The 22,411-nt window shown below is 40.2% G+C and overlaps 1 protein-coding gene across 1 annotated transcript in view; it reads left to right on the top strand.

Annotated features, from left to right (window-relative positions):
• KCNK10 (potassium two pore domain channel subfamily K member 10) overlaps positions 1-22,411 on the top strand; it is a 72,632-nt gene that overhangs the window by 8,207 nt on the left and 42,014 nt on the right. The window contains exon 2 of the mRNA XM_072865014.1: positions 16,931-17,259. Within this exon, the coding sequence (XP_072721115.1) occupies positions 16,931-17,259 (329 nt within the window). The remainder of the gene's footprint in view (positions 1-16,930; positions 17,260-22,411) is intronic.

Genomic DNA, 22,411 nt, shown 5'->3' with positions numbered 1-22,411 from the left:
CTTCTTACAAAGCAATACAAGTTATTTTGGTATCACTATCCTACAGGATCATCACAGTGCTTTAAGGATCAGGCTTGGAGTACCTAGATTTGTTAGAGCCATATGTTCATATCTCAGCAGGACTGACTCATCTTTTCTTCCCTAGGAAGAAAAAACAGCATGATACTGACTTTACTGGATGAGGATTTGGATTTTGGCACCTTAAACTTGTGCCACTGAGATTCTTAAGATTCAGTGATATGCTGTTAAAGGGTGCTTGGATTATTTCTCTCTTACTCGATACTGTAGTATAATAGTACTGGCATGATTTGAAAACAAATACACACTGACAGCTTGTCCGGGGCTTTTATCCTGTCAAATTTCAGCTTTTCATTTTAAAGAAACAAAAGGCAGTCACTAGCTACTATGTGTGAAAAACCTCAATGATGAAAGAATTGTAAAAGAAATGGTACTACAGAAACTCCCAGCTGAAATGAAGGAAGTAGCTCACACATCTCAAAGACATTCCTCTCGGTTAACTCAGATCCATCACTGGTTACTTAAATGTTAAGACTGCTAAGTTTGGATTGCACAAGAAAGGGTCATGCAGAGAGACCTTGGGTAGCAGCAATCATGACAGCTACAGAAACAGCACCAGAGCCACCTCTTCATGATGCTACAGCCACCATACTAATTTGCCCTCATGAGAAGCAGAGTTCATTACTGGATTACAATGATATACTGACGTGTAACCTTGTGACCTGAATTTCTCATTGCTACCAGGCATTATTTGTTCATTCAGTTTTCTAAAAATAGGCATCTGCTGCCATTTAAGGGACTGTAAGGCAGCTGAGACATTTGCATAGGCCTGCTATATATGATAATGGACCTAAGGGAGACCTCTGCCCTTCTGGAGCAACAGCTTAAGGCCAATTAGGATATCCTAGGACCTCTCATTTGGTAGTGTATGATATGGATAGGCAACTGAATTACGCCATTTGAGTGTGACTTAGTTGGAGAATAAAACACCTAAATATGGGTAGGTATCCAAAATGCAGAGGTATTCTAAGTTTCTAAGGTCCTGCTGTGGTTAGGGGAGATATAGTCAAATATGGTTAACGGAGCCTGGAGAACTTCCGGTAGATGTTTGGTTTAGGGTCAGCAGAATCACTCTCCAGGCTGCACTGACCAATTTGACTACATCTGTATTGCCTCTAATGGGATGTGTTCCAAATTAGAGCAAAGGAAAGAAATGAGACAAGGGTTGTTCCTGCTCATATTTTGAACTTCAGCTTAAGTGGCTTTGGGAAGCTTCTCACTAGGAGGATTTAGTGCAGGTATATGCCACCTTTTCCTGGTGGATTCATTCTCAATTTGTGCATGTTTGGGGGTTACAAGAAGTTACACCGCCATGGATAGTGCGGCTCTGCTGAAAGTTATAAAATACTACTTTGAGCTTGGCATTATTAGCAGTGATTTCATTTGCTTTCACCAGCTCTGAGTGCAGGAGAATGAGTTCATGTCCACCTGCTATATACTGTGCAGGCATATTTTTGCTTAGGTGAAGCTTAATTGTGGGCAAAACTGATTAGAGGGCCACAGCTATCTCTTTTGTAAGTCTGATCTGTGAATGCATGTAGCTACATGTCAGGGATGCAGTATGGCAACACTGTTGAAGTACTGTGAGATGTTAGAAGCCATACCATATCAGCAGATGCCATACTTGTGTAGCTATAAAGTTTTATCATAGTTCAAATTACAACTCTATTTCTACAGTATTATCTGAATAGAAGCTGAGCATGAGATAAGAAAATTCTTGTGTAATTCAGTTGTTGTACCAGACTCCTTATCATCTAAGATACCCTAAATTATATATAGCAAACTGCAAGCCAGCTTTGCGCAGCCAGAATGAGCCTGGCATTGACCTGGAGCTCTGTGTGCCCGACCAGCCTCCCAGTGACACTGTTCATCTGTTCTGTTTATTATATACTGCCATGAGCAGCATAATGGGTCTGAAGTCTCTTTAACCTACTTCGTTTTGCTTACCTGAGCTCTCTTTGACTCACAGTCACTTTTTAATAATTGTCTTACATGCAGGCTGGACAGGGAAATCATTCTGATTGTGGCATCTTTACTGATGCAACTTACACACCAAAAGTGTAAAAGAAAAACATATATATTATAAAGAATTTAGAATAAGAGAAAATGAAAATGGGTATGCTGAACAAGTGCATTTCAAACAGCAACTTTATCTTCCTTGTGAAAGATCTTTTCTGCACAGAGTAATTTTGTAATAGCTATCTTATATTATATGTATTCTTTGTCCTGTTCCAGAATAGGTTTTCAAAGTATTGAAAAGCCTTCGTTCACTTTAAGTAAGACTGTTACTGTGTATAAGAACTTAAGACCACTAAATAGGCTGGATCCTCAGGATATGCAAATAGTATAGCTCCAGTGAACTGAAATATAGCCCAATTGATGTGCTTCTTACAAGATTTCTGACCATTACCCCATGATGAAAGATTCACTTTTATTGCTGTTGCCCAGAAACTTTGAGAAATTGTCACTTAATTGAAGTGGTGGATCATTAATTAGATTTGCTTGAATTAAAAATATTTTTCTGTAGATTCTAATCATTAGCCAGATTGGGGAAGACACCACTAGACTGATGCAGAAATTCTTACTTCTTCTTTTTGCAGAGGAGCATTAGTATGAGCTCTTTAGGTATGGTCAGTAATGCACAGATACATCCGTAAGGATGCCCCAAGAAATCTTTGAAGGGGAACAATTAGTACTGACTCTATTCTTATTCTGGGGTTAGAGGTTATATTTTATGGCTTTACTCATATGTAAAAGATCTGTTCCTGTTCCTTGGCTATTAACCTAAGAGAGTCCTGCAGGAGATATTGTACTGCCCCAGCTGAGCAATGTATTGGCATCTTACAGTTCCTGTCTATACTATAGTCAGTGGTGCTGCTAGAGTCCCCTTCACATGACTGAGGTGATCAAGAGATTCCTTCAGTCCACTGTCAGGCTGTACCCCAGCAGCCAGCCAGCATCGATCACATTTCACATGTAGATTAGATAGCTTCCTGCTTGGAAGGCCAGCATGAATCTTTGCTTTGTTGTTTGTCTCCTCCACTTGCTTGTCTTACTACTAGGTTTCTGTCAATAAGAATGTTCTTCCCTTTGTACACAAGCCTTCTTATGCTCAGTTGCAAGACTTAGGTTTCCTTCACTGGTTGGTCTGACCATGAGACCATTGGCTAAATTTCTTTTGTGAGTCCTTGGGACAGGATATCTGGAAGATCCCAGTCCAGCTGTTCTAGCAGAAGGACACCAGCTAAAACCCTGACCCTACATCATCCTGTGAGCACTTCGAAGCAGAACACCTTGAACTCCTGTAGTGAGAGATTCAGACTCTTCCTAAATGTTACTGGAAACCTGGGACACTTCCTGGTGAGGAAAAGTAATCAACTTGTTTCACCCAACGGCATGTCATGGTGAAATGGAATTTTTTTAATTAGTCTTTAAAAAGAAGATTATGGATAAGCATCATCATCCCTGCTTCAACCTGTCTGTTTTTCATCGAAAGGTGAAGTCTGCAGAGAACCAGAGAGCAGCTATTTATTCCTTGGTGCTTGTACTCGAGGCTTGTGACATACTGACAAGAAAGCAGTTTTTCTATATATTACCTAATAAGGAAAACAATGGTATGTTCATCTCTTCTGAAAGGAACTCTTTTTCACAAAGTCATCTCTATACCCCAAGATCTTGAGCCAAAAGCACTTACTTCCTATTTGGCTCTTGATAGAGCAGAGACCTGCATGAACTAGAACTTCCAATTTTAGCAAAAGCAAGAAATACTGATCTAATGCTAGGGAAACAGGTTTTAGCAGCGATCTATTGGTTTTAGGCTTATTTCAGAAAGGGAAACAGGAGAATTTTTCTTGGGTTTCTCTGTACTCAGTTTCTCTATAAATAGCTTCATAAACCTGATGATAGCACTGCTGCCAGTGAGTGTGTTGGAACAAACATAGTCACCAATCTTGAAGCAAGAGGGCTCCTTATTTGGGACTTGCCCCTGTCAATCACTTCTAATCTCCCCTCAACTCTTCCTGCTCCTCACTGTAATGCTCTTCTACTCTATTTTCCACTTTCCAATACCTGAAGTTCATTGATGAGTCCTGTCACATGTGAACATGTGCTTGGCTCCTTGCTCTGGGCTCAAGTGTCAGAGGCAACGGGGAGGGTAGCTGAGTGCCGAGAAGAGGAACTGAGCAGGGAGTTACGGGTATGCTGCCTCCCACGCTGCCAGCACGGTTGGAGAGAAGTGAGGGACAAGAGCAGATGGATGGATTTGGAGAAGGGCAGGGTGGAAGAGAGGTCAGGAGAGAGAGAAAGCAAAGCAAGGGACACAAAATTCGAACTGCCCTCCAGCAGTGTACTATCTCACTCCAGCACAAGACAAATCTCCCTCAAGTATTCGTCTGGACTTGGCAGCTCTGTAAGTAATGCTACGAATGGTGTCAGTAGCAGTGCATCTTCATGTTAATGCCAATAAGTGTTAGCTAGGAACCCCCGAGGACTGCTGTCCTGAAGCCAAACCAGAAAGAAAAAAACAAAGATGCTTTCAGCTGTTCCTGGAGTTCACGTCCTGCCTTAGCACATCCATTCTTTCAACCAGTGAGCTGTCATGTATGCCTTAGAAAAGTGCAGTGCCTGGGAGAGGGAGGAGGGAGGGGAAAGTGTCCCAGCATCCCATGACCGTGACTTTTGCAGAGAGTTTTTTAATGTCAGTGAATAAGTTCTGGCTGATACCTGCGCAAGCCAGCCTTGGGCTTCCTGTTGTTTCCCTGCCATTTGCATAGCCTCAGTAGGCAGGAGCTCTAAGGCTGTGTTTGCAAGAGAGTAACTCTTGGGCAGTCCATTTTAGGTTTGTGGGCAGGCTCCGACTGCAGTTCTGACAGCAGAGAGGCTGGGTCAGAATCTGGAAGTTCTTGTAAATAATCAGCAAAAGCAGCTTACACATGGGTATCATATTTTTCCTTTATAACCAAGAAAAGAAAGGAGTCTGATTTATGGTTGTCTATTAATCTTGTAACAGACAGACCAGCATTTGGTCATGTATAGTGGAAAAGAGCATGTCCCCTAAAAGAACCTGAAGATTTGCTAATACACCGATGACAAATCATTGTACCTGCTTGATGCACGTATGACAAAGACCTTGTTTTAATCAACTTTCAAAATTACTCTTGAATTTAATTAATTTGCTAACATCTCTGTGGCAGTGTTTACATGAGACAAACTGTGAACACATACAGTATTGTTTTTCCTCAGTGTTGCAGGGGTTTATCTATTATTTGTGAAATGCTTTGAGATATTTAAATAATCACAAAAGATTATTACAGACTTGGCACAACTGATGCAAAGAGGAATATTGATGTGTTTGACTATCTTACACAGAAGGGGAGGGAAAGGATTCCAAGAGCATTTTCCTGCTGTGAGTCAGGACTAGAATGTCAAGATTAATGATTTTGAATTTTTTTTTTTTTATACCCTTAACATTTCACCAGTTTATTTACACATCCTGGATGAAGAATACAAGCCTACAACATTAGGCTGTTTTTCTTTGTTACCCTTCACTGATAGCTTTTCTTCTTGGGTCCATAGGGATATGCAGGGCACAGATTGAAAACACTGACCTAAATGATTTCTGGCAGATGATTTTATGCCCTGTTCTTAGATATTTCCAATGAAGGAGGTTTCAATATCTCGATGGCTGTTCCCATGCTTAGCTATCCTTGTAGCTAGACTTTTTCCTAATATATAATCCCCTACTTCCTTGGTACAGGTTAATCAGTTATTTCTCGCCCTATTCTTAAGGGATCTAGGGACGAATTCGTCACTGTCTTCAGTTAGGCAGTGTCTTATTTTCATTTGTGAGACTACAGTTCACATTTAGTCCAAACAGCATTTTCATTTATACTAAGAGAATACATTGGAAAGTTGTAATGAAAATCAAAGTGAGATGTTGAAAAGATGACTGTGTCACATCTGAATATGTGGTGGAGTTTGATTTACTGTGGTTCAAACCAAGATCAGAGATCAGTCAAAACTGATTGAAGGAAGAGACTGATATTTCCCATATTCTTTAAATACAGATCCAGTGTTTGCCTCCTGTAGTTTGCTAACTCATTCTCTCCTATATTCCTGTACTGTTAACACTCAGTTACAATGAAGCATGTCAGTATTTAGTCACCATTCAATATTTTGGTGATAAGTGAAGCGGAGAAAGATGTTGAATAGAGCAGCCTTTTCTGTGCCATTCAGAGTTTGCTTCCCTTTTCTATTAGCCTGAAGAAAGAAAAACATATCTTCATCTTCACTGGTTGCTAACTATATGCAGTCATATGAAAGGTTGTGCAGAAGCCAAAAATGGACATAAAGAAATAAGGTACAGATGTCCAAAATAGGAGTGGCTTTTTTGGATAGGTCTTAAAACAGTCTGGGAGCAGGAGAGCAGATTTCTACTCCAGCCTTGTCATTTATTGTGTGATCTTGGTTAAGCAATTTTTTTTTTTTGTCTAGGCTATACCTACACAGTTGTATTCGGTGAGAGTTAAACGCTGCTGTCTGAGCTAGGCCAACCCAAGGAAACTGTGAACTTGAACCTATCTGGTACAGCACTGTTTTGAACAAAAAATGTCCTGCTAAGTGGCTAGCCCTATAAAGAGAAGCTTAGCACTATGCTAACAAAGCTACCCAGCTTTTCTTGGCTTGAACCAGGTTTCTGTGCAAATATTAATGAAAGTTGGATCAGTCTGCAAGGAGCCTAAAAATATTTTTGAATTCGTCACATGAAAGATTAAGGAAAATTATTGTTGTCCAGCATCAGATTTTTCCAGAATGATTTGAAAGACAGTGATATATGGTAATTATTACTATTTGTAATATATTCAAGGCAGTGACACTTGTGTTCTAAACACTGGTGATGTTAGGGCCCTTGTTCTGAAGAGTTTATTCTTTATGAAATAAATAATTATAATATGTAACTATTAATAAGGACATAGAAAAAAAACTGATTTAGGATTGGATTTGTTGGCATAGTGAGATTTTCTGTTTTTTATGTGGTTAAGGGCACTGAGATTTTAGTCCTGCAGACTTTTTATTTTCCTAAGCAGCCTTTGTGAGTTTTTCCTTTCCCTGCTTTGAAAGCTCCTTGTGAGATGGATGCTTGAACTGCCATTCTTCTGTGCTTTAAAGAATTTACAATTAGAAATGGCAGCGCCTTTCAGAAATACAATAAGTATAAAAATGGCATTCAGACCCTCCTCTCTCTCTCACTATACTTTATTGACTAAAATTAAATTAGCTTGTACATACTTCTTTTCTATCTCTTTAGGGAGACTAGGTTCAGAATTGCTACAGTGAAATGATAGAATACGAGAGAGTACCAGCCTCACAAAATCTGCTGAAAACAAAGGGACATGGCATAGCTCAGGGGAATGGTAATTGCATAGACTTTTTAACCTTTTACACACTTGTTAAACTAATCACAACTAGATTAATAAGTAATCCAACCAGTCAAGTTTACCTAGCTCCCAATTTCTAGCCATTTAACATTTGCAAGTGGATTGTGATTTTCTAGTATTTTTTAAAATTGTCAGTCAGAGATATCACATTGTATTGCTACTTTTCCTTGATTGGTTAAGAGTGTATGTACTTCCTGCCAGCATGAAATATTTAATGAATTTGACATTTAGCTTTATGTGAAAATGTATGCTGCTAACATCCATTTTCTTAAATGTGTACAGAAAATGAGTTAAATAAAATGCTTATGTGTGGGAAGGAAAAATGAGAATGAAAGATGATAAAAAGTGAAAAAATCAAATCCACTGAACAAGACAAATGAATGTCTTTGTTCCATATTGACCCAGCTCCAGTAGAGAGCGACAAAAAGGCATTATTGTTGGAAGGCTGCTTGCTCTCTCTGTAGCTAACTCCTGTTCATCACTGTAGTTTAAGTCCTGTTCTGTACATTGATATTCTTAGGGCATGATTGTAATGGACTGATGACTTTTTCACCAAAATCCATATGCACTCCATGACTGGTTAGACTCAGAGGAAAAACAGTGCTGAACAATGCAGTCTGAGTTGTGTCCTCACCTTTATTGCCCCTGTGCAAACTGTCTGTGGTGGGTTGACCTTGGCTGGCTGCCAGATGCCCACCCAGCCACTCTCTCACTCCTCCTCAACAGGAGAGGGCGAGAAAATAAGATGGAAAAATTAGTGGGTCGAGATAAAGACAGGAAGTTCACTTGTAATTACCATCATGGGCAAACCAGACTCGACTTGGGGAAAATTAATTTAATTTATTGCCAATTAAAATATATTTGGATGGTGAGAAACAAACACAAAGGTTAAAATACCTTCCCCCTCCTTTATTTTTTTCCTAGGCCCAACTTCACTCCTTCATTCCTGACTCCTCTTCCTCCTCCCCACCCCACATGGTGCAGGAGGGATGGGGAATGGGGGGCTGTGCTGAGTTCATAACAGTTCCTCTAGGCTGCACCTTCCTCCTCACACTTCCCTTGCTCCTTCCCAGCATGGGTCCTTCCTATGGGCTGCAGTCCTTTAGGATAAACATTCTCCAGCATGGTCTCTCCGCGGGCAGCAGTCCTTCAGGAAATATGAACCTTCTCTGGTCTGGGGGTCCTCCATGTGCTGCAGTGTGGGTATCTGCTCTGGTGTGGTCCTCTCCATGGGCTACAGGGAAATACCTGCTCCACCGTGGTCTCTTCCAAAACTCACACAGGCTGCAGGAGAATATCTCCTACAGCTCCTGGAGCACCTCTTTCTCCTTCACTGACCGTGGTGTCTTCAGGATTGTTTCTCACACTTTTTTTCATCATGCCTCACTGCCTGCACAACATTTTTCCCATTCTTAACTATGCTTTCACAGAGGTGCTGCCAGCTTCACTGATGGGCTTAGCTGTGTCCTGTGGTGGGTCTGTTGGAGTCAGCAGGAACTGGCTGTGTCCGGCATGGGGCAGCCCCTCACCTTCTCCCACAGAGACCATCACTGTAGCCACCCCGCTACCAACACCTCCTGCTACCAACACCTTGCCACCTAAAACAAATACACTGTCATGGAGACCAGATAGCCAGGTACTTGGTTTCAGTCAGGCACTTGCTGCACAACTAAATGGAAGCAGTGATCCTCTGGTAGTATGGACAGTAGAAAATGGAGAAGATTCCCACAAGATTTGTCCTTTGGAAGAAACTGCTATCAAATAGGAGCATCAGTGTCCTTCAGTGGAAGGCAAGATTAATTCTGATGACTTACTGCATAACTAAGTTTCTCGTCTGCCACTAAAGAAGCTCTCCAGGAACAGAGAAAAGGCTTAAGTTCCCCTTGGTTCTTCTGATCTCCAGTGCACTGGCATCACCACTCTGTGAAGAGTCTCATGGTTGGGAAGCTCTTTTTACAGAAAGAGAGGCCTTAACTCAGACCACACTGATTTCTTAATTTCTACTATGTTCCAATTTAGGCTGTTTAAGATTTTTTATTTTTGCCTAAACTGTAGTTTTCTAATGAAGAAGAACGAAAGCCACATTATAAAACAGTGGTGTTTTTTTGTTTTCTCCTAACAACTGCATTCCAAATCAATTAAGCAGTTGGGGTATTCCAAGAGCTATTAATTAGTATGTTTCAATTATAACTGATGAAGCAGAATTATGTAGATTTTTTTGGAAACTTACCGAGAATCATAATTTTAAGCACTAGCTGGGAATATATGACAAATGATACAAAAATTGCAGAAGCCTTTTTATATGACATTTTCCCCAACGCTGCTGCCAGGGATGGCAAAGCAATGGTTAGACATAATTCCCTCTCGTACATATTACTGACATTTCTCTCCCCACCAACAGAGACAACTCAATATATGAACTTTTACTCTATTTCACTGGCATTATCCTATAATAGGAAGCAAACAGTGACTTTATTCGTTACGCAGTTCTGTAACCTAACCTACTCCTCCCTTCTCCCTGCCCCACTCTGGGAAAGGAGCAATTGGGAGCAATCAGTGCTACTTTCTTTCTAACAGTACATTCAATCTTTTTGGTTTAATGTATGTTGCCCTTTCTGCCTTTACCTGTCTCTCTTTCCTTACTTTGTTGAATGCCTTGCCACTGATGACTGCATTTGCAGCAGACTGCTGAGATGTTGCTGAAGTCAGCAGCACTAATACTGCATTAGACAATCCACTTCAGGGAAAACAGTGTTAGATTTAACCAGTGGGGTACTGCTGCGGTGAAAAGCTTTATGCTTGGAGGCACTCTGTGCATTTTCCAAACAAACAATACGTCAAGCTTTGCTTTCACAAACAGTAAATGTAATAGTAATGCTTCTCACTTCAATGGCAGTTTGCAGCAAAATGCTGTACAAACAGTAGGGTGAAATTCCCCTTGTGTGGCAGGCTCGCAGTGACTTTCACTGCTCAAGTCGTGTGGTTGAACACCTTGGGGATATGCAGAGGGACCGGGGCCAAACCGATGTAAAACGTCAGCACTGGGAGCAGTTTTCTTGATCCATGGCTGTATGGATCCTGTGGTCCCTAGACAGCAGTGCTTATTATTATGCCTCAATCCAGAACAACAGCCCCAGGGATACTAGTGTTCTGCCCCATATATAATCGTAGCCTGCAGGCAGGATTTTGTCTTCCATTTCTTGATCACAGCTGAAATGTCACCTGTTAATTAGCCCACATCATGCAAAGATGCTGCACAAACACAAAGGCAGACACAATCATTGTCTACTGGGATTTTTGCTCTGAAAGCCAGACTTTCTAAACCAGCATCAGATTTTTGAGTGCTCAGTGTCCAACATTCATTGTGTTGGTTAAATGGGTGCTCTCTACTTTACAAAACCTGTTAAAAAACCACAACAGATAGAGATGAAGAATGGGGGTGGGGAGGGGGCTGGAACAGCAACCAAAGCAGGTAGTGGAAATGATTAGCCATGTCCTCATAATGCAAAATTTTAATGGCTTGATGATTTTTTCATTACACATGGACAGAAACTTCCAGGTTTCATTACTTCCGTCATGCATATAGCAACCACCCGCTTCCTGTCGGACACACAAATTCTCTTCATCCATAAACCCGCATGCATTTTCTGTTTGTGACATATTCATGAGAAGTTCATGTAGCTGGTAGCTTAATACACTGATTGCCTCAGCCCTTCTCTAACATACCTCTTATCCTTGCTCTGACTTCCAGGCACAGACCTGCTATCTTAACCCAAGCAGCCAGTAGCTGAAATCACTTTAGCGAGTCTGTGGGAAGGTTGTGAGATTGTAAGCAAATGGTAGATACCCATATCCCCCAGGAACTTCTGTTTGGAGATGAGCCAGAGCCTTGGAGTGCAGGATCATATGTTATCCACTGGTGGGCTGCTCATTTTTCTGCCTTTCCACACTGTTCAATCAGGAAGCCTTTTGATGTTCAGTGTCTGTCCATTTGAGAAGAGGGGTGGGGGGGAACACAAACAACTAAAATACTCTGTCCAGTGAAAATGAAATAAGTGAGGCTCCTGCTAGGACGCTAAAACAATCATGGGCAGTGGAGTCTCTTCATCCCCCAGTCCTTTACGATCCATTTTAGAGAAGGTAGATCCACCTACTTTTAGTGACGGGTTCAGGGAAGCTGTAGTGGGCTTGGCTAGCATGTCACAGACATTTCTGAGGCTTGGTGCTCCAGTTCTCTGTTCTGCAACTTCATACACTTGACAAAATATCGTATTTCTAAATTACTTCAGGAGGGAATGCTGGCTTATTAAGTAGTGCTACAGGAAGGATGTGCAAGTGCTGATAACTCAATGTAGGATCTTGTGAAAGCTGTAGGGAGGGTGATTTGCTCATGAATTTTCTCAGTGAAACTGGACTGCATGTTAAGATTACTTTATAATTTGAACTAAACTTCTAGTTTTAAGGCGAAGATAAGGAAGACTCCATGGGAAATTTTGAGTGCTTGACTATGTAAATGTTTGAAGAAAGCATAATTTCCTTTCTTTAAAAAAACCTCCCATCATATTATGAGGATTTTGGGGAAACATACTGGTACGTGCCTTCAGATGCACATCAAAGAACCTTTTTACTTGAGCTGAAAGTACTTTGTTGTCTCCCTTGGATGGACCCACTAAAATGAGAGATGAAATGTCCAGTTTCATTTTTGATCAACTCATGTATTAAACTTAAAGCCAGCTGCTGGGTTTATGAATGCATAAGTATATATGCCTCAATCTAATTCTGTGCTGAATTGTGTGAAAGCAACACCTGCATCAGATGTGTCAAGAATACTCTATTATACTCTCATTAAAATGTACATACATTCCTGTGTGCTCATTTAACACCGGAACATGGAAGAAAATAAAGTACTAAATAAGACACTCCATTAAACCTGACTTACATTTTTTCACAGATAAAAATTGTGACAGCAGTACCACAGAAGAGGGTATGTTAATTTAAAGAAATTGTATTTGGTTTAAACCAGTTGAGAAACTCTCCTCTAAAACCAGGTTTCTTCGGTATCTCCTATGTTCTTGGCACATTGGGTAAGATAGTTGCCAGGATATAGGTCAGTGTGGCAAAGCCATGCTTAACGTTTTCATAGTCAAAAGCCAGTTGAGCATCCTCTCAGCATTTTGGCTCTTATTTGAAGCTGTCCTTCTGAGGTGGCTGTACTTTGAACCTCTCTGTCTGGAGATTTTCCCTTTAAATTAGAACTATTTTCACAGTCATAACAGGTTATCTAGCTCACCCTGCTGCTGTAAAGCAGGGCCAACTATACCTAAACATTTCTGGCAGAAATTAGTCTAACCTGTTCTTAGAAACATCAGTCTCCTAAAGCAAAGCATACCTGCAGTAATAAAGGACAATTTTTAACCTGAAGCAATGTCTTATGGTTTCAATAGCTCCAATGTTTTGCATTACAGCGTTTTGCTTTAGATTAGAATATTTCAGTTGGAAGGAACCTACAACGGTCATCTAGTCCAACTGCCAACTGCTTAAGTTGGGTTAAGCTTTGCCCCAGTCTTCTTGATGGTCAGTGAGTGAGAGTTTTGATTCCTTAATTGTCACCAATATTAGCAGAAATCTCAGGTATTTAAGCTCCTCACATATCAATGGGAGGCCTGGCTGTACTGTTCATCAGTACATCAAGTGCAGGTAGTGTGGTACTCTTGGAGGTGAACAACTGTACAGATCCCAACATTTTAATTTGACTTGTAACATCAATATCTTCAGTTACTTTATTTTGAAGCTTATCCAAACAAACAGGAATTCACCTTTCTTTCCCCACCGGCATCCTCTTACTGGGGTAAGGCCTGTGTTGAACCACTGGTGTGTTCCTTTGAGGTTACCTGTCTACTAATTTAGTGCATGCATGTGAATGGAGATTCATCATTGCTTTCAGTGAGGCAGATTAAGTCTTCTTTCATATGATTTAACAAACAGACATGGATGATACTCTGTTCTGGGAAAAGCCTGTTCTAACAGCAGCTTGTTTTGAAAAAACATGGATAAATAAAGCAGGGATTGTTCTGCATTTATTGTAAACATATCATCTTCTCCTTTGCCCTACATTTGTCCTAAACTATAGTCTAAACTATCTCTATAAAGCCAAGAAATTATGTAGTCCTTCATTTTCTTAAACTGTGTATCTCTGCACATTGTTGAATTGCCACTGTAGTCCATCCTTTGATTTTAGTAAAACTACTTGTTAAACTTCTGGAAGTTTATATAGCTTTTATGTTCATATGTTTGTTCAAAAATTGTACAGACATGGATTCTTACAGGACACTTGTGTTAGAAAAGTAAGCACTATTTTATCTTTTTCTAGTTGGTGAAACTGTGGTTTAAAGGTGAATGGTAGCACTTTTCTGAGAGCACAGGTTCATGGAGCCAGAGTTCCAATTAGAAATCGGGAATTCTGACTTCTTACCATGTGCTCAAGGCACTAACCCCACTCTCTTGTTGTGAAGAGTGAGATAGCTGCTAGACGGAGTATCTACACTGGTTTTCCAATACCTCACTGCTGCTTAAAATCTACCCTGAAACATCTCTGGGGTATTGACTGCCATTGTGCCTTCTGCATCAGCCTTGTAAGAAGATCGTCTCTGTTATACATCAGTTGCTCAACTAGCTGCTTTAGTAGAGTGTCCCTGTGTATTAATTTATATCATATAAAATACTTTAGTATCAACATTTCTACATACACTTAGGGTAGCTATTACTAATAGCAGAAAATGAAAGACTTTGACACAGTTCTTCTTAGGAAAAGTGTTATCTTTTATTTTAGAGATAAGCAAGCTGAGCACAGTAATCCATTGAGCTGTTTAAGTGACACAATATTTATAAGAACCCTACCCTTAACTTCCCATCTTGTTCTTAAATCAGTACAACACATTTTCCTTTGAAGACAGAATCAAACAGTCCATGATTTTACTGTAAAGCTGTTATTAACACTTTGCCAGAAATATGATTTGAATAAGAAACAACATTTATACTAGCAGAGAGGAAAAGAAAACTCACAAAAGCTGTTCTAACTCTACCATCTCTTGACTTTCTTCCTCTTGACTTATCATTTGTGAGATATCAAAGTCAGGCATCTCTCTCTATTGAAAGGCTCACCCAACCTACACTGGACTATGCCAGTCATGGTAAGGTGGATAGCTGTTTCAAAAAATTGTAGCATGCCGTTTCTGTCATATGAATTCTGCTCTCTTCTTACCGTGTGAGCCTCGAATCCTGAGAATATTTTGCTGAGTAATCTCAAGTGTGCAAAATCAGGCCTCAAGCTTGCAGATTTTGTGTTGATTCACAATATACACAGAAGTTATGGGGTCTAAGTAATGTAAATTGATTTAATTCCATGGAATCCATGGAAGTTATGTTACACTGATTTACATCAGCTGAGACACTTCTGGGAATACTCAAATTTATTTAGATCAGTAAGGAGACGTTGTGACTCAGATTTAAGATATTTGCCTATAGAGCAAGGGAGGTTCTAACTGCTTCACACAACCTCTCTATTTTGCGTTTCTTCTGAATAATTCCCTGATATTTCCTGCTGGAACTCACTGTATCTATTACAATAATCCTTTCCTTTCAGAAGATGTAGAGAATGAAATAATTGATCTCTTTTACAAAAAAAGTGACTTCTTTCTAATACTGTCACTCTTGTTCCTATTGTCACCTTAAGTTCTTAGAACTTATGTAAAATATATGTCAAGGTAATAGACAGTATCCTTTTAAGTTTGATGTCACTCCATCCTGGCTGGTAAGCGTTGGGAACCATAATGACCTCTTGATGGTCAAACTGAGCATCTGTGCCACAGGGTGTCGCAAAATGGAGATACACACAAAGGGGATCAACCACAGAGGCTTTCCCTCTGATTCTGGATCCTTTCTAATCTATTTAGTATCTGGAGCCTCCAAGTCACATGTGAAAAGAAATATTAACTGTAAGTGTAAAGCAACTATAGATTTCTGTAGTTTATTGGTTAGCAAGTAAGCTAGAAGCTCTGTCCTCGATGCAATGCTTCAGAGATGTATCGCTTCTAGGAAAACATGACTGTAGTAAACAGCTGAGTTCTTAAATTATTCTGTATCGTAAAATGATTTCTATTGGGAAAGAGTAGTAGTCCACTTCAAACTCAAGGTGTAATCACGTTGTATGTTCAAATTGTATAGAATCAGTTTACGGTGCCACTCTGATCAGATGTTGTAAATCCTTCTGCTTTAATTTCTCAGCAAAACAGCAAAGGCACTTTGGGAATAAGTTCAGAGAATGCAGCTAAAGTGACTGTATTTTAACTGTAATCTGATTTAGGTCTGCTATGAAATAAATCAATCCAGTTTCAAAGAAATTACAGGCCAGTGACAGCTACACCATGGTAAGATTACAGCAGGGATTTGGTTTAAAATGAATCCAGCATCTTTAAAGCCTGCCTGTGGTACCATTATACCAGTGGATGCTGAAGAACCTGGCCTCATCCTGCCATTGCTAACATTGGCAACAGAGAGTGGGGAAGTGTGATGCTGAGACACCTGAGTTATTTGGAGGCGAGCCAGCTTTGATTCGGATGCCTTGGTAGCTTGACATAATGGTTGGGCTAATAAGTCTGGCTGGTAGTCAGTGCTTATTAGCTCTGATGTACTGCTAAGGTCACTTGGGCTATACAGTGTCTTAGTCCCAAGCTGGGAGGTCCATCATTGTGCTTGGCATGTGAGTGACTTTGACCTCAGATATCTAGTATGCTTTGGCTGAAGAATGATTTATGCTAAAATTTGTGAAGCTTCCAGGCTTTAAAAAACATTTTCAGAAGTGATGGTTTTGTGGATCCATGTAAATAATATGGGCCTGCTTATGTTGGTGAGCCAAACAGCATTGTGGTTTGCAAAGCATTTTGTGTTTCTGTCAATACCAGGCCAGGCAGTGATCACTGATCTTTAACAGTTCAATTTCCTAGCACTATTAATACTATTAGTATTATGATTTAAGGACATAAATCACTGCCAGGGTCCCTCACCAAACACCACTTTGTGTAATTTATATCCTAACTAGTCAAAGTTTTCATGTTCTTATTGGATAAATGGTTTTCTGCATCCTTCTGAAATTTTTGCATATGCAGCTGGCCTAGAGGGTGAAGTTCTAGAGGGTGAAGTTCTAGTTCTAGAGGGTGAAGCAAACCCTTGAGGTGGCTTGTGTATGGATGGACAAAACACACATGGAGCCTTCCAGATGAGAAGAATCGCATCTATGTGAATAACATGGTTTATGTGAGAGTCTTGAAAATAGTATTTAGGAAAGTTGTATACGAAGATCAAGGTCATACCCTTAGGGTATTTGATTTTGAATAAGATTTTTTTACTTTGTGTTTCAGTGGCTGTTCCCTCACCAGTGCCAGCTTGTGAACCTGAGCCCAAAACTAACGGGCATTACCCACCTCCACGACTCTCCGTTTCCTCCCGAGCCACTGTTGTTGCTACCATGGAAGCCCCTTCTCAAGGCCTGCAGACAGTCATGAAGTGGAAAACAGTGGTGGCCATCTTTGTTGTGGTGGTAGTTTACCTCGTGACGGGAGGACTTGTCTTCCGTGCCCTGGAGCAGCCCTTCGAAAGTAGGCAGAAGAACACAATCGCGGTAGAGAAGGCTGACTTTCTTCGGGAGCACGTTTGTGTAACCCAGCTAGAGCTGGAGACGCTGATTCAGGTAGGCCACGTGAAGAAGACAGTACTTCTTGGAAGTTAGGAAAAACAACTTGGTGGTTCGTTGATCAGCTGGGCTGGTGGGGAAACAAAATTGTTCACAGAGCCCTCGCAATGAGCAGTGTGAAGAGCAGGCTCTTTCCTAGTCATTTTAAAATCTGGGAAACAGAAACTATGTCTCCAAAACATTGTAAACAGCGGTTAAATGTATTCACTAGAATAATGAAAAATGTGTGCAAAGAAAATCAGAACTTAATATCTGGAAGAAATTTTTGTGGGAGGCGACAGATTTGCAAGATGTTTGCCCATCATTTCTGTAAATTTTCAAATGATATTAAGTTCATAATTCTTCCTCCAAAATTAAACACAGCAACCAGGAGAGCAAACAGAAAATGATAGCTGGGAATTTTGAAATAAATATTCATCCAAGAATTCTGAACTTACTGGTTGTCGTGGTTTAACCCCAGCTAGCAACTAAGCACCACACAGCCATTCGCTTGCTCCCCCCTGGTGGGAAGGGGGAGAGAATTGGAAGAGTAAATAAAAGTGAGAAAACTTGTGGGTTGAGATAAAGACAGTCCCAGCTGTGTCCCCTCCCAACTCCTTGTGCACCCCCAGCGTCCTCGCTGGTGGGGTGGTGTGAGAAGCAGAAAAGGCCTTGACTCTGTGTAAGCACTGCTCAGCAATAACGAAAACATCCCTGAATTATCAATGCTGTTTTCAGCACAAATCCAAAACATAGCCTCATACTAGCTACTGTGAAGAAAATTAACTCTATCCCACCCAAACCCAGCACACTGGTATATTAATGTACAGGTTTACTGTTGTGAATTTTAGCTAAATGAATGATGATGAAGTATACAATTAAAAATAGAAAACAATTGGCATTTAAGAACTACAGAATTTTTAGTCTGGTCTAGTATGCAAAGCTTTAGAATCAGTTTTGAAGGAAATAAATACAAAGTATGTAGGCATAAGTGCAAAAATGGAATAACATGCAGGAAAGGTCTATCAAGGGTAGTTATCTTTCATTGATTAAAACTCTAGACAAAGAAAGTATTATGGATCTTACAAGACTTCAGTATAGTATCTTCTAGGATCCCATGCAGAAACCTATCAGTTAGCCTGGAGAAAACAGAGATCAAATAAGTAATGTGAGATACCTAACGATATATTCCGAAGTTGAACTTCAGCCTCATATTTCAGAGCTGAATTTGCATCTGAGCCTTTGAAGAGCACAATGTGTTTCCCTCTGGGGTGTTGCACCAGAGCTCTGTACACAGAGAAAGTACACAGAGCTATCCCCTGGATTTTCGTGTCCATCCACCCAACTGTGTTATAAAACCTTTCTGTAAGTGAATCAAATTTATAAGCTTAGTATTTCTTTTAAGAAGCTGTTCCAGTATCTCATTGCTGTGATGGAAAAAGCATTCTCCTACTTTTCAGCCCCAACTTGTTCCGTTTCTTTGTAGTTGGTCTTCCACAGACAACATCCCATTGCTTAATTGATTCCTCTCCCTTGCCCACACGTGTAGACAGCAATGCTCTTCTGCCTCTCCTAAGCAAAACAAATTCTTTCTGTTTCTTTGAAGACAGATGTGGGCTCTCCCTGCTTGTGCTCTATGTTCACAGAAGACAGGCCAGTTCTGAGTCAGAAGCTGTGTACCTGTACCTTTGGGCAGCCTGGTACTGTAGCTAAGAAGCCAAACCTGCTTTAGCAGGAAGCGGTATTGTGCTGATGTGACTATACAGCTTTTGGATCAGGGCTGGCTTGGATCACAACCTTCATCTGTCTGCAAAAGACAGGTGAACATGTTTGGTTGGCAGGGTGAATTCTGTTCAGGGATATTGGTTCAGATGTGTTTCTCATGGCAGTGTTGCAGAGATCTGTATTTCCCTCAACTCCTTATGATGTGTGCTGGCTGATTAAAGGATTTTTTAAAAATACTAAAAGCAAGAAGTTTGTATTCCCTTGATGGGAACGTCACTATTAAAAGATATGCAAAATGCTTTCTTTTCTAACAGAAACCAGAACACATAATAGGTGCAACAAGCAAAGCACCTCAACAGGATGGTAGACTCCTGCATACTGACTGCAGTACAAAGATTTCTAAATAGCCCCTATTCTCTATCCTAAGCTATGTACCAACTTTAATTCTTTATTTTACACAATATTTTTCCTTCTTTCACCTCAAAAGTGGTGACACTAAAATAAAAACCAGGCATACTGTGTCATTAGAAGGCAGATATTCTGAACAAGCCTTATCTCCTGAGATTTCAGGATGTCCTCAGGCATTACACTGGGTAACTGCAAATCATTTTGCAAAGGTAAATTAAATGGGTTTAGCAGCTTAGCATGTGAATGTCTTAAGGCCAAGTGATGTGAAATATTGAAACAGATTTGTCAATAAAGAACAAGTTCCTTTGGATTCTTCTGTATGTTTGGGGGTGAAACTGGCTCCAGGGGTGTAGTTGGGTATGCTGATACAGAAAACTCTGATTGTAACTGACTTGCACAGAAGAACAGTGAACTACTGCTTGAAGATAATGTCAAGGGGTTAATGTTGTGCTTTCATGCCTTTGTGTTGATGATCTCAAAAGTGACATCTCCCTAGCTGGCACAATGCATTTCTGCATTGCACCAAATGCTGCATCTGCCTTTACAACTGTGATTTCAGACTGATGTGGCAACCTCCATGGGTCCTGGCTGCTGTGCTGTGTGCAGTCAGCACCTGGCTACCGCTAAGGGAGCTATTTATAATTAGTGTTATTTGACTACCTGAAAGCCTTTAGATGAACACAGATCATACTCTCCAGAATGACTGTGTTGATTCACCTCTGTGCTTTGGGGAATATGGAAAAAATACAAAAAGAGACCTTAGAATGGGCTTGTATCCTTTTACTCTGAGGGTGACTCTGGAACAACCTTTTAAGGAGAAGAGGAAAGGAGTGTCATGGTCTTTACAACGCTAATGATGGCAAAATTTATCCCTTTGCCTAAATTTCAATCTTTCAAAGGATTCTCCTTTGGAAAACCTATAAGGAAGATGTACATCACTGTATGAGGAAGCTGTTAAAATTTAGTGTGGATGAGACATCCTCTCCAACTTGATTTCCAATAACCCATTGCAAATATTAGCACTGGTAGCACAAATGTGAACTGCTGAGTCCAGACTGTGAAGTTCATTCATAGACTTTAGAAGTAATATAGTGATGAAAACAGCATAAATTCCTAAGAAGATTCAAAGTATTTTAAATTTGTATTTATCTCTTGGGTTTTGGTGCAAGTCTGTCTAACACTAACACAATGACAGATAATTTATATTATCTTAACAATAGCAAGTATTTCACAGTGCAGTCTATATTGTCCAAAGCCACCTGAAGTGGAAGTTCTTAACTGTACATTTTTAAAGCCCATTTCTGCTTCTGAAGACACTTGTTGCAGTGAAGCAAGTTCATTATTTAATGCTTTATGTGATCTACAACGTGGCACAATGGTGAATACCAGAATAAGAAAATGACAAAATTGCTCTATCTCGACACTTCCAAGTTTTCAGAGTTAGAGAGAAATGAAATATAGAATATGCTAAAAGACGATGAAACTTAGGTGCTTCGAGTACATGTAGCTGTATTGTACCCATTTGAACAAATAGCAGAAGGCAGCAGGACTCAAGTGACTGAACATACAGTTGCAAAGAAAAATAACATTGGTAGTCACACCTGCTGACATATTACAAAACTTTTTTTTTGTTCTTATATGTCATAGCACAAGTTTATTAATAGCTGGGGTCAAAAAGAAGTCATCTTGCCTTTGCAATAACAGACACTTAGAGTGTATAATGGGGAGGTTATGCCTCTCAGAAAGATCACATGTTATCTATCATTAGGAGAGGCAGGTGGGAAGGCCATCAATGTGTTTTGGCAAAGTAATTCCTATGGACCTGATAAGGGTATTCATACTCTGTTTCTATGTAGCCTGTGCACCGCGTATGAGTAAAAACTTTTGTAATGAGCCCTGCTTTCATAATGAGCCCTGCACAATGACGTAAGATAGAGTGGCTTGCTACTGTAAGAAGTTGCTTAGGTTATTGGTGGGCTGCTTTCTTCTTCCTTTTCCTTCAGGGTTTAATTTAGGAGTGTGAGTGATTATAGTTTAAAAAAAAATCACCCACCTGGGAACTAAGTCATATTATCAATGTCCACTAATGACTACAGCAACTCATTAGAGTTAGCCTGTAAGCTGAAAAGGAAGCAGCACTGGAAATAAGCTAGTCAGGCTTTACTGGCTAATTATGTTAGTAAGAGTTCATATTTTGGATAGCCACTTTTGATTAGTGTTCTGAACTACTTTTGCCCTGAAGGTAAGCAAGAAATGGAATATGCTGTAAAGATGTTTCAGTTTTCAGCTGCTTGATAGGTTCACTAGTGTCATAAGCCAGCTTGTCTTTTCAGGCTGTTTCCTTGTAAAATGAAGAGAACTTGGATGGCTTTCATGTGCTAGAAGAAAGCTCTTGATGGAGCAAAAAAAAAAGTATTTTGAGTTAACTATGGGGAAGACTTGCCTGTTGCTGAAGACAGGAAAAGACTATTTGAACTGTGAAGAAAAACAATGGTAAATACCTGATTATTGAATCTTCTGCCTCTGCCTCCGGAGGTTTTCTTCTATATGTCCCAACTTCCCTTCTGTCCCTGATCTTTATTTTACCTTATTCCCCTTAAAAGGATATGAAAAAAGAATTCAGATCGCTTGGGTCCTGTCTAAGTTGGTGCAGACACCCTGGTTTGTAACTTCAGTCCAGAGACACTCCAGTTGTATAGGAGACAGACTGAGCCTAGGATGCTGCAGAAGCCTGCAGCTGTCTTGTAGCTATGTTGCTTCCAGAACTTAGCTAAGAATTTTTCAGGGAGCTACGCCCTCTGGACTTAGATCTCTGTGCGTGTCCCTTGTTGAATGCTGTAGGTCTGCCCTCAGACACAGTGCATGCATGACAATCAAATCACTGTAAATGTAGGTAGCTCACTATCTGGCTGATTGTCACCTAAGACCTCTATGGGATAGGCAGAAATATTTAAGGGGTGGGCTTTCAAAGCTTATTACTTTTGATTATACCTGAACAAAAATTGCTGGCCTTGGTTCTTCGAAAATGCTGTTGTAG

Source organism: Ciconia boyciana, chromosome 6 (genome assembly GCF_034638445.1).
Source record: "Ciconia boyciana chromosome 6, ASM3463844v1, whole genome shotgun sequence".
NCBI lineage: Eukaryota > Metazoa > Chordata > Aves > Ciconiiformes > Ciconiidae > Ciconia > Ciconia boyciana.
Note: the sequence above shows the minus strand (reverse complement) of the source record. Positions and strands in the feature narration are given on the sequence as shown.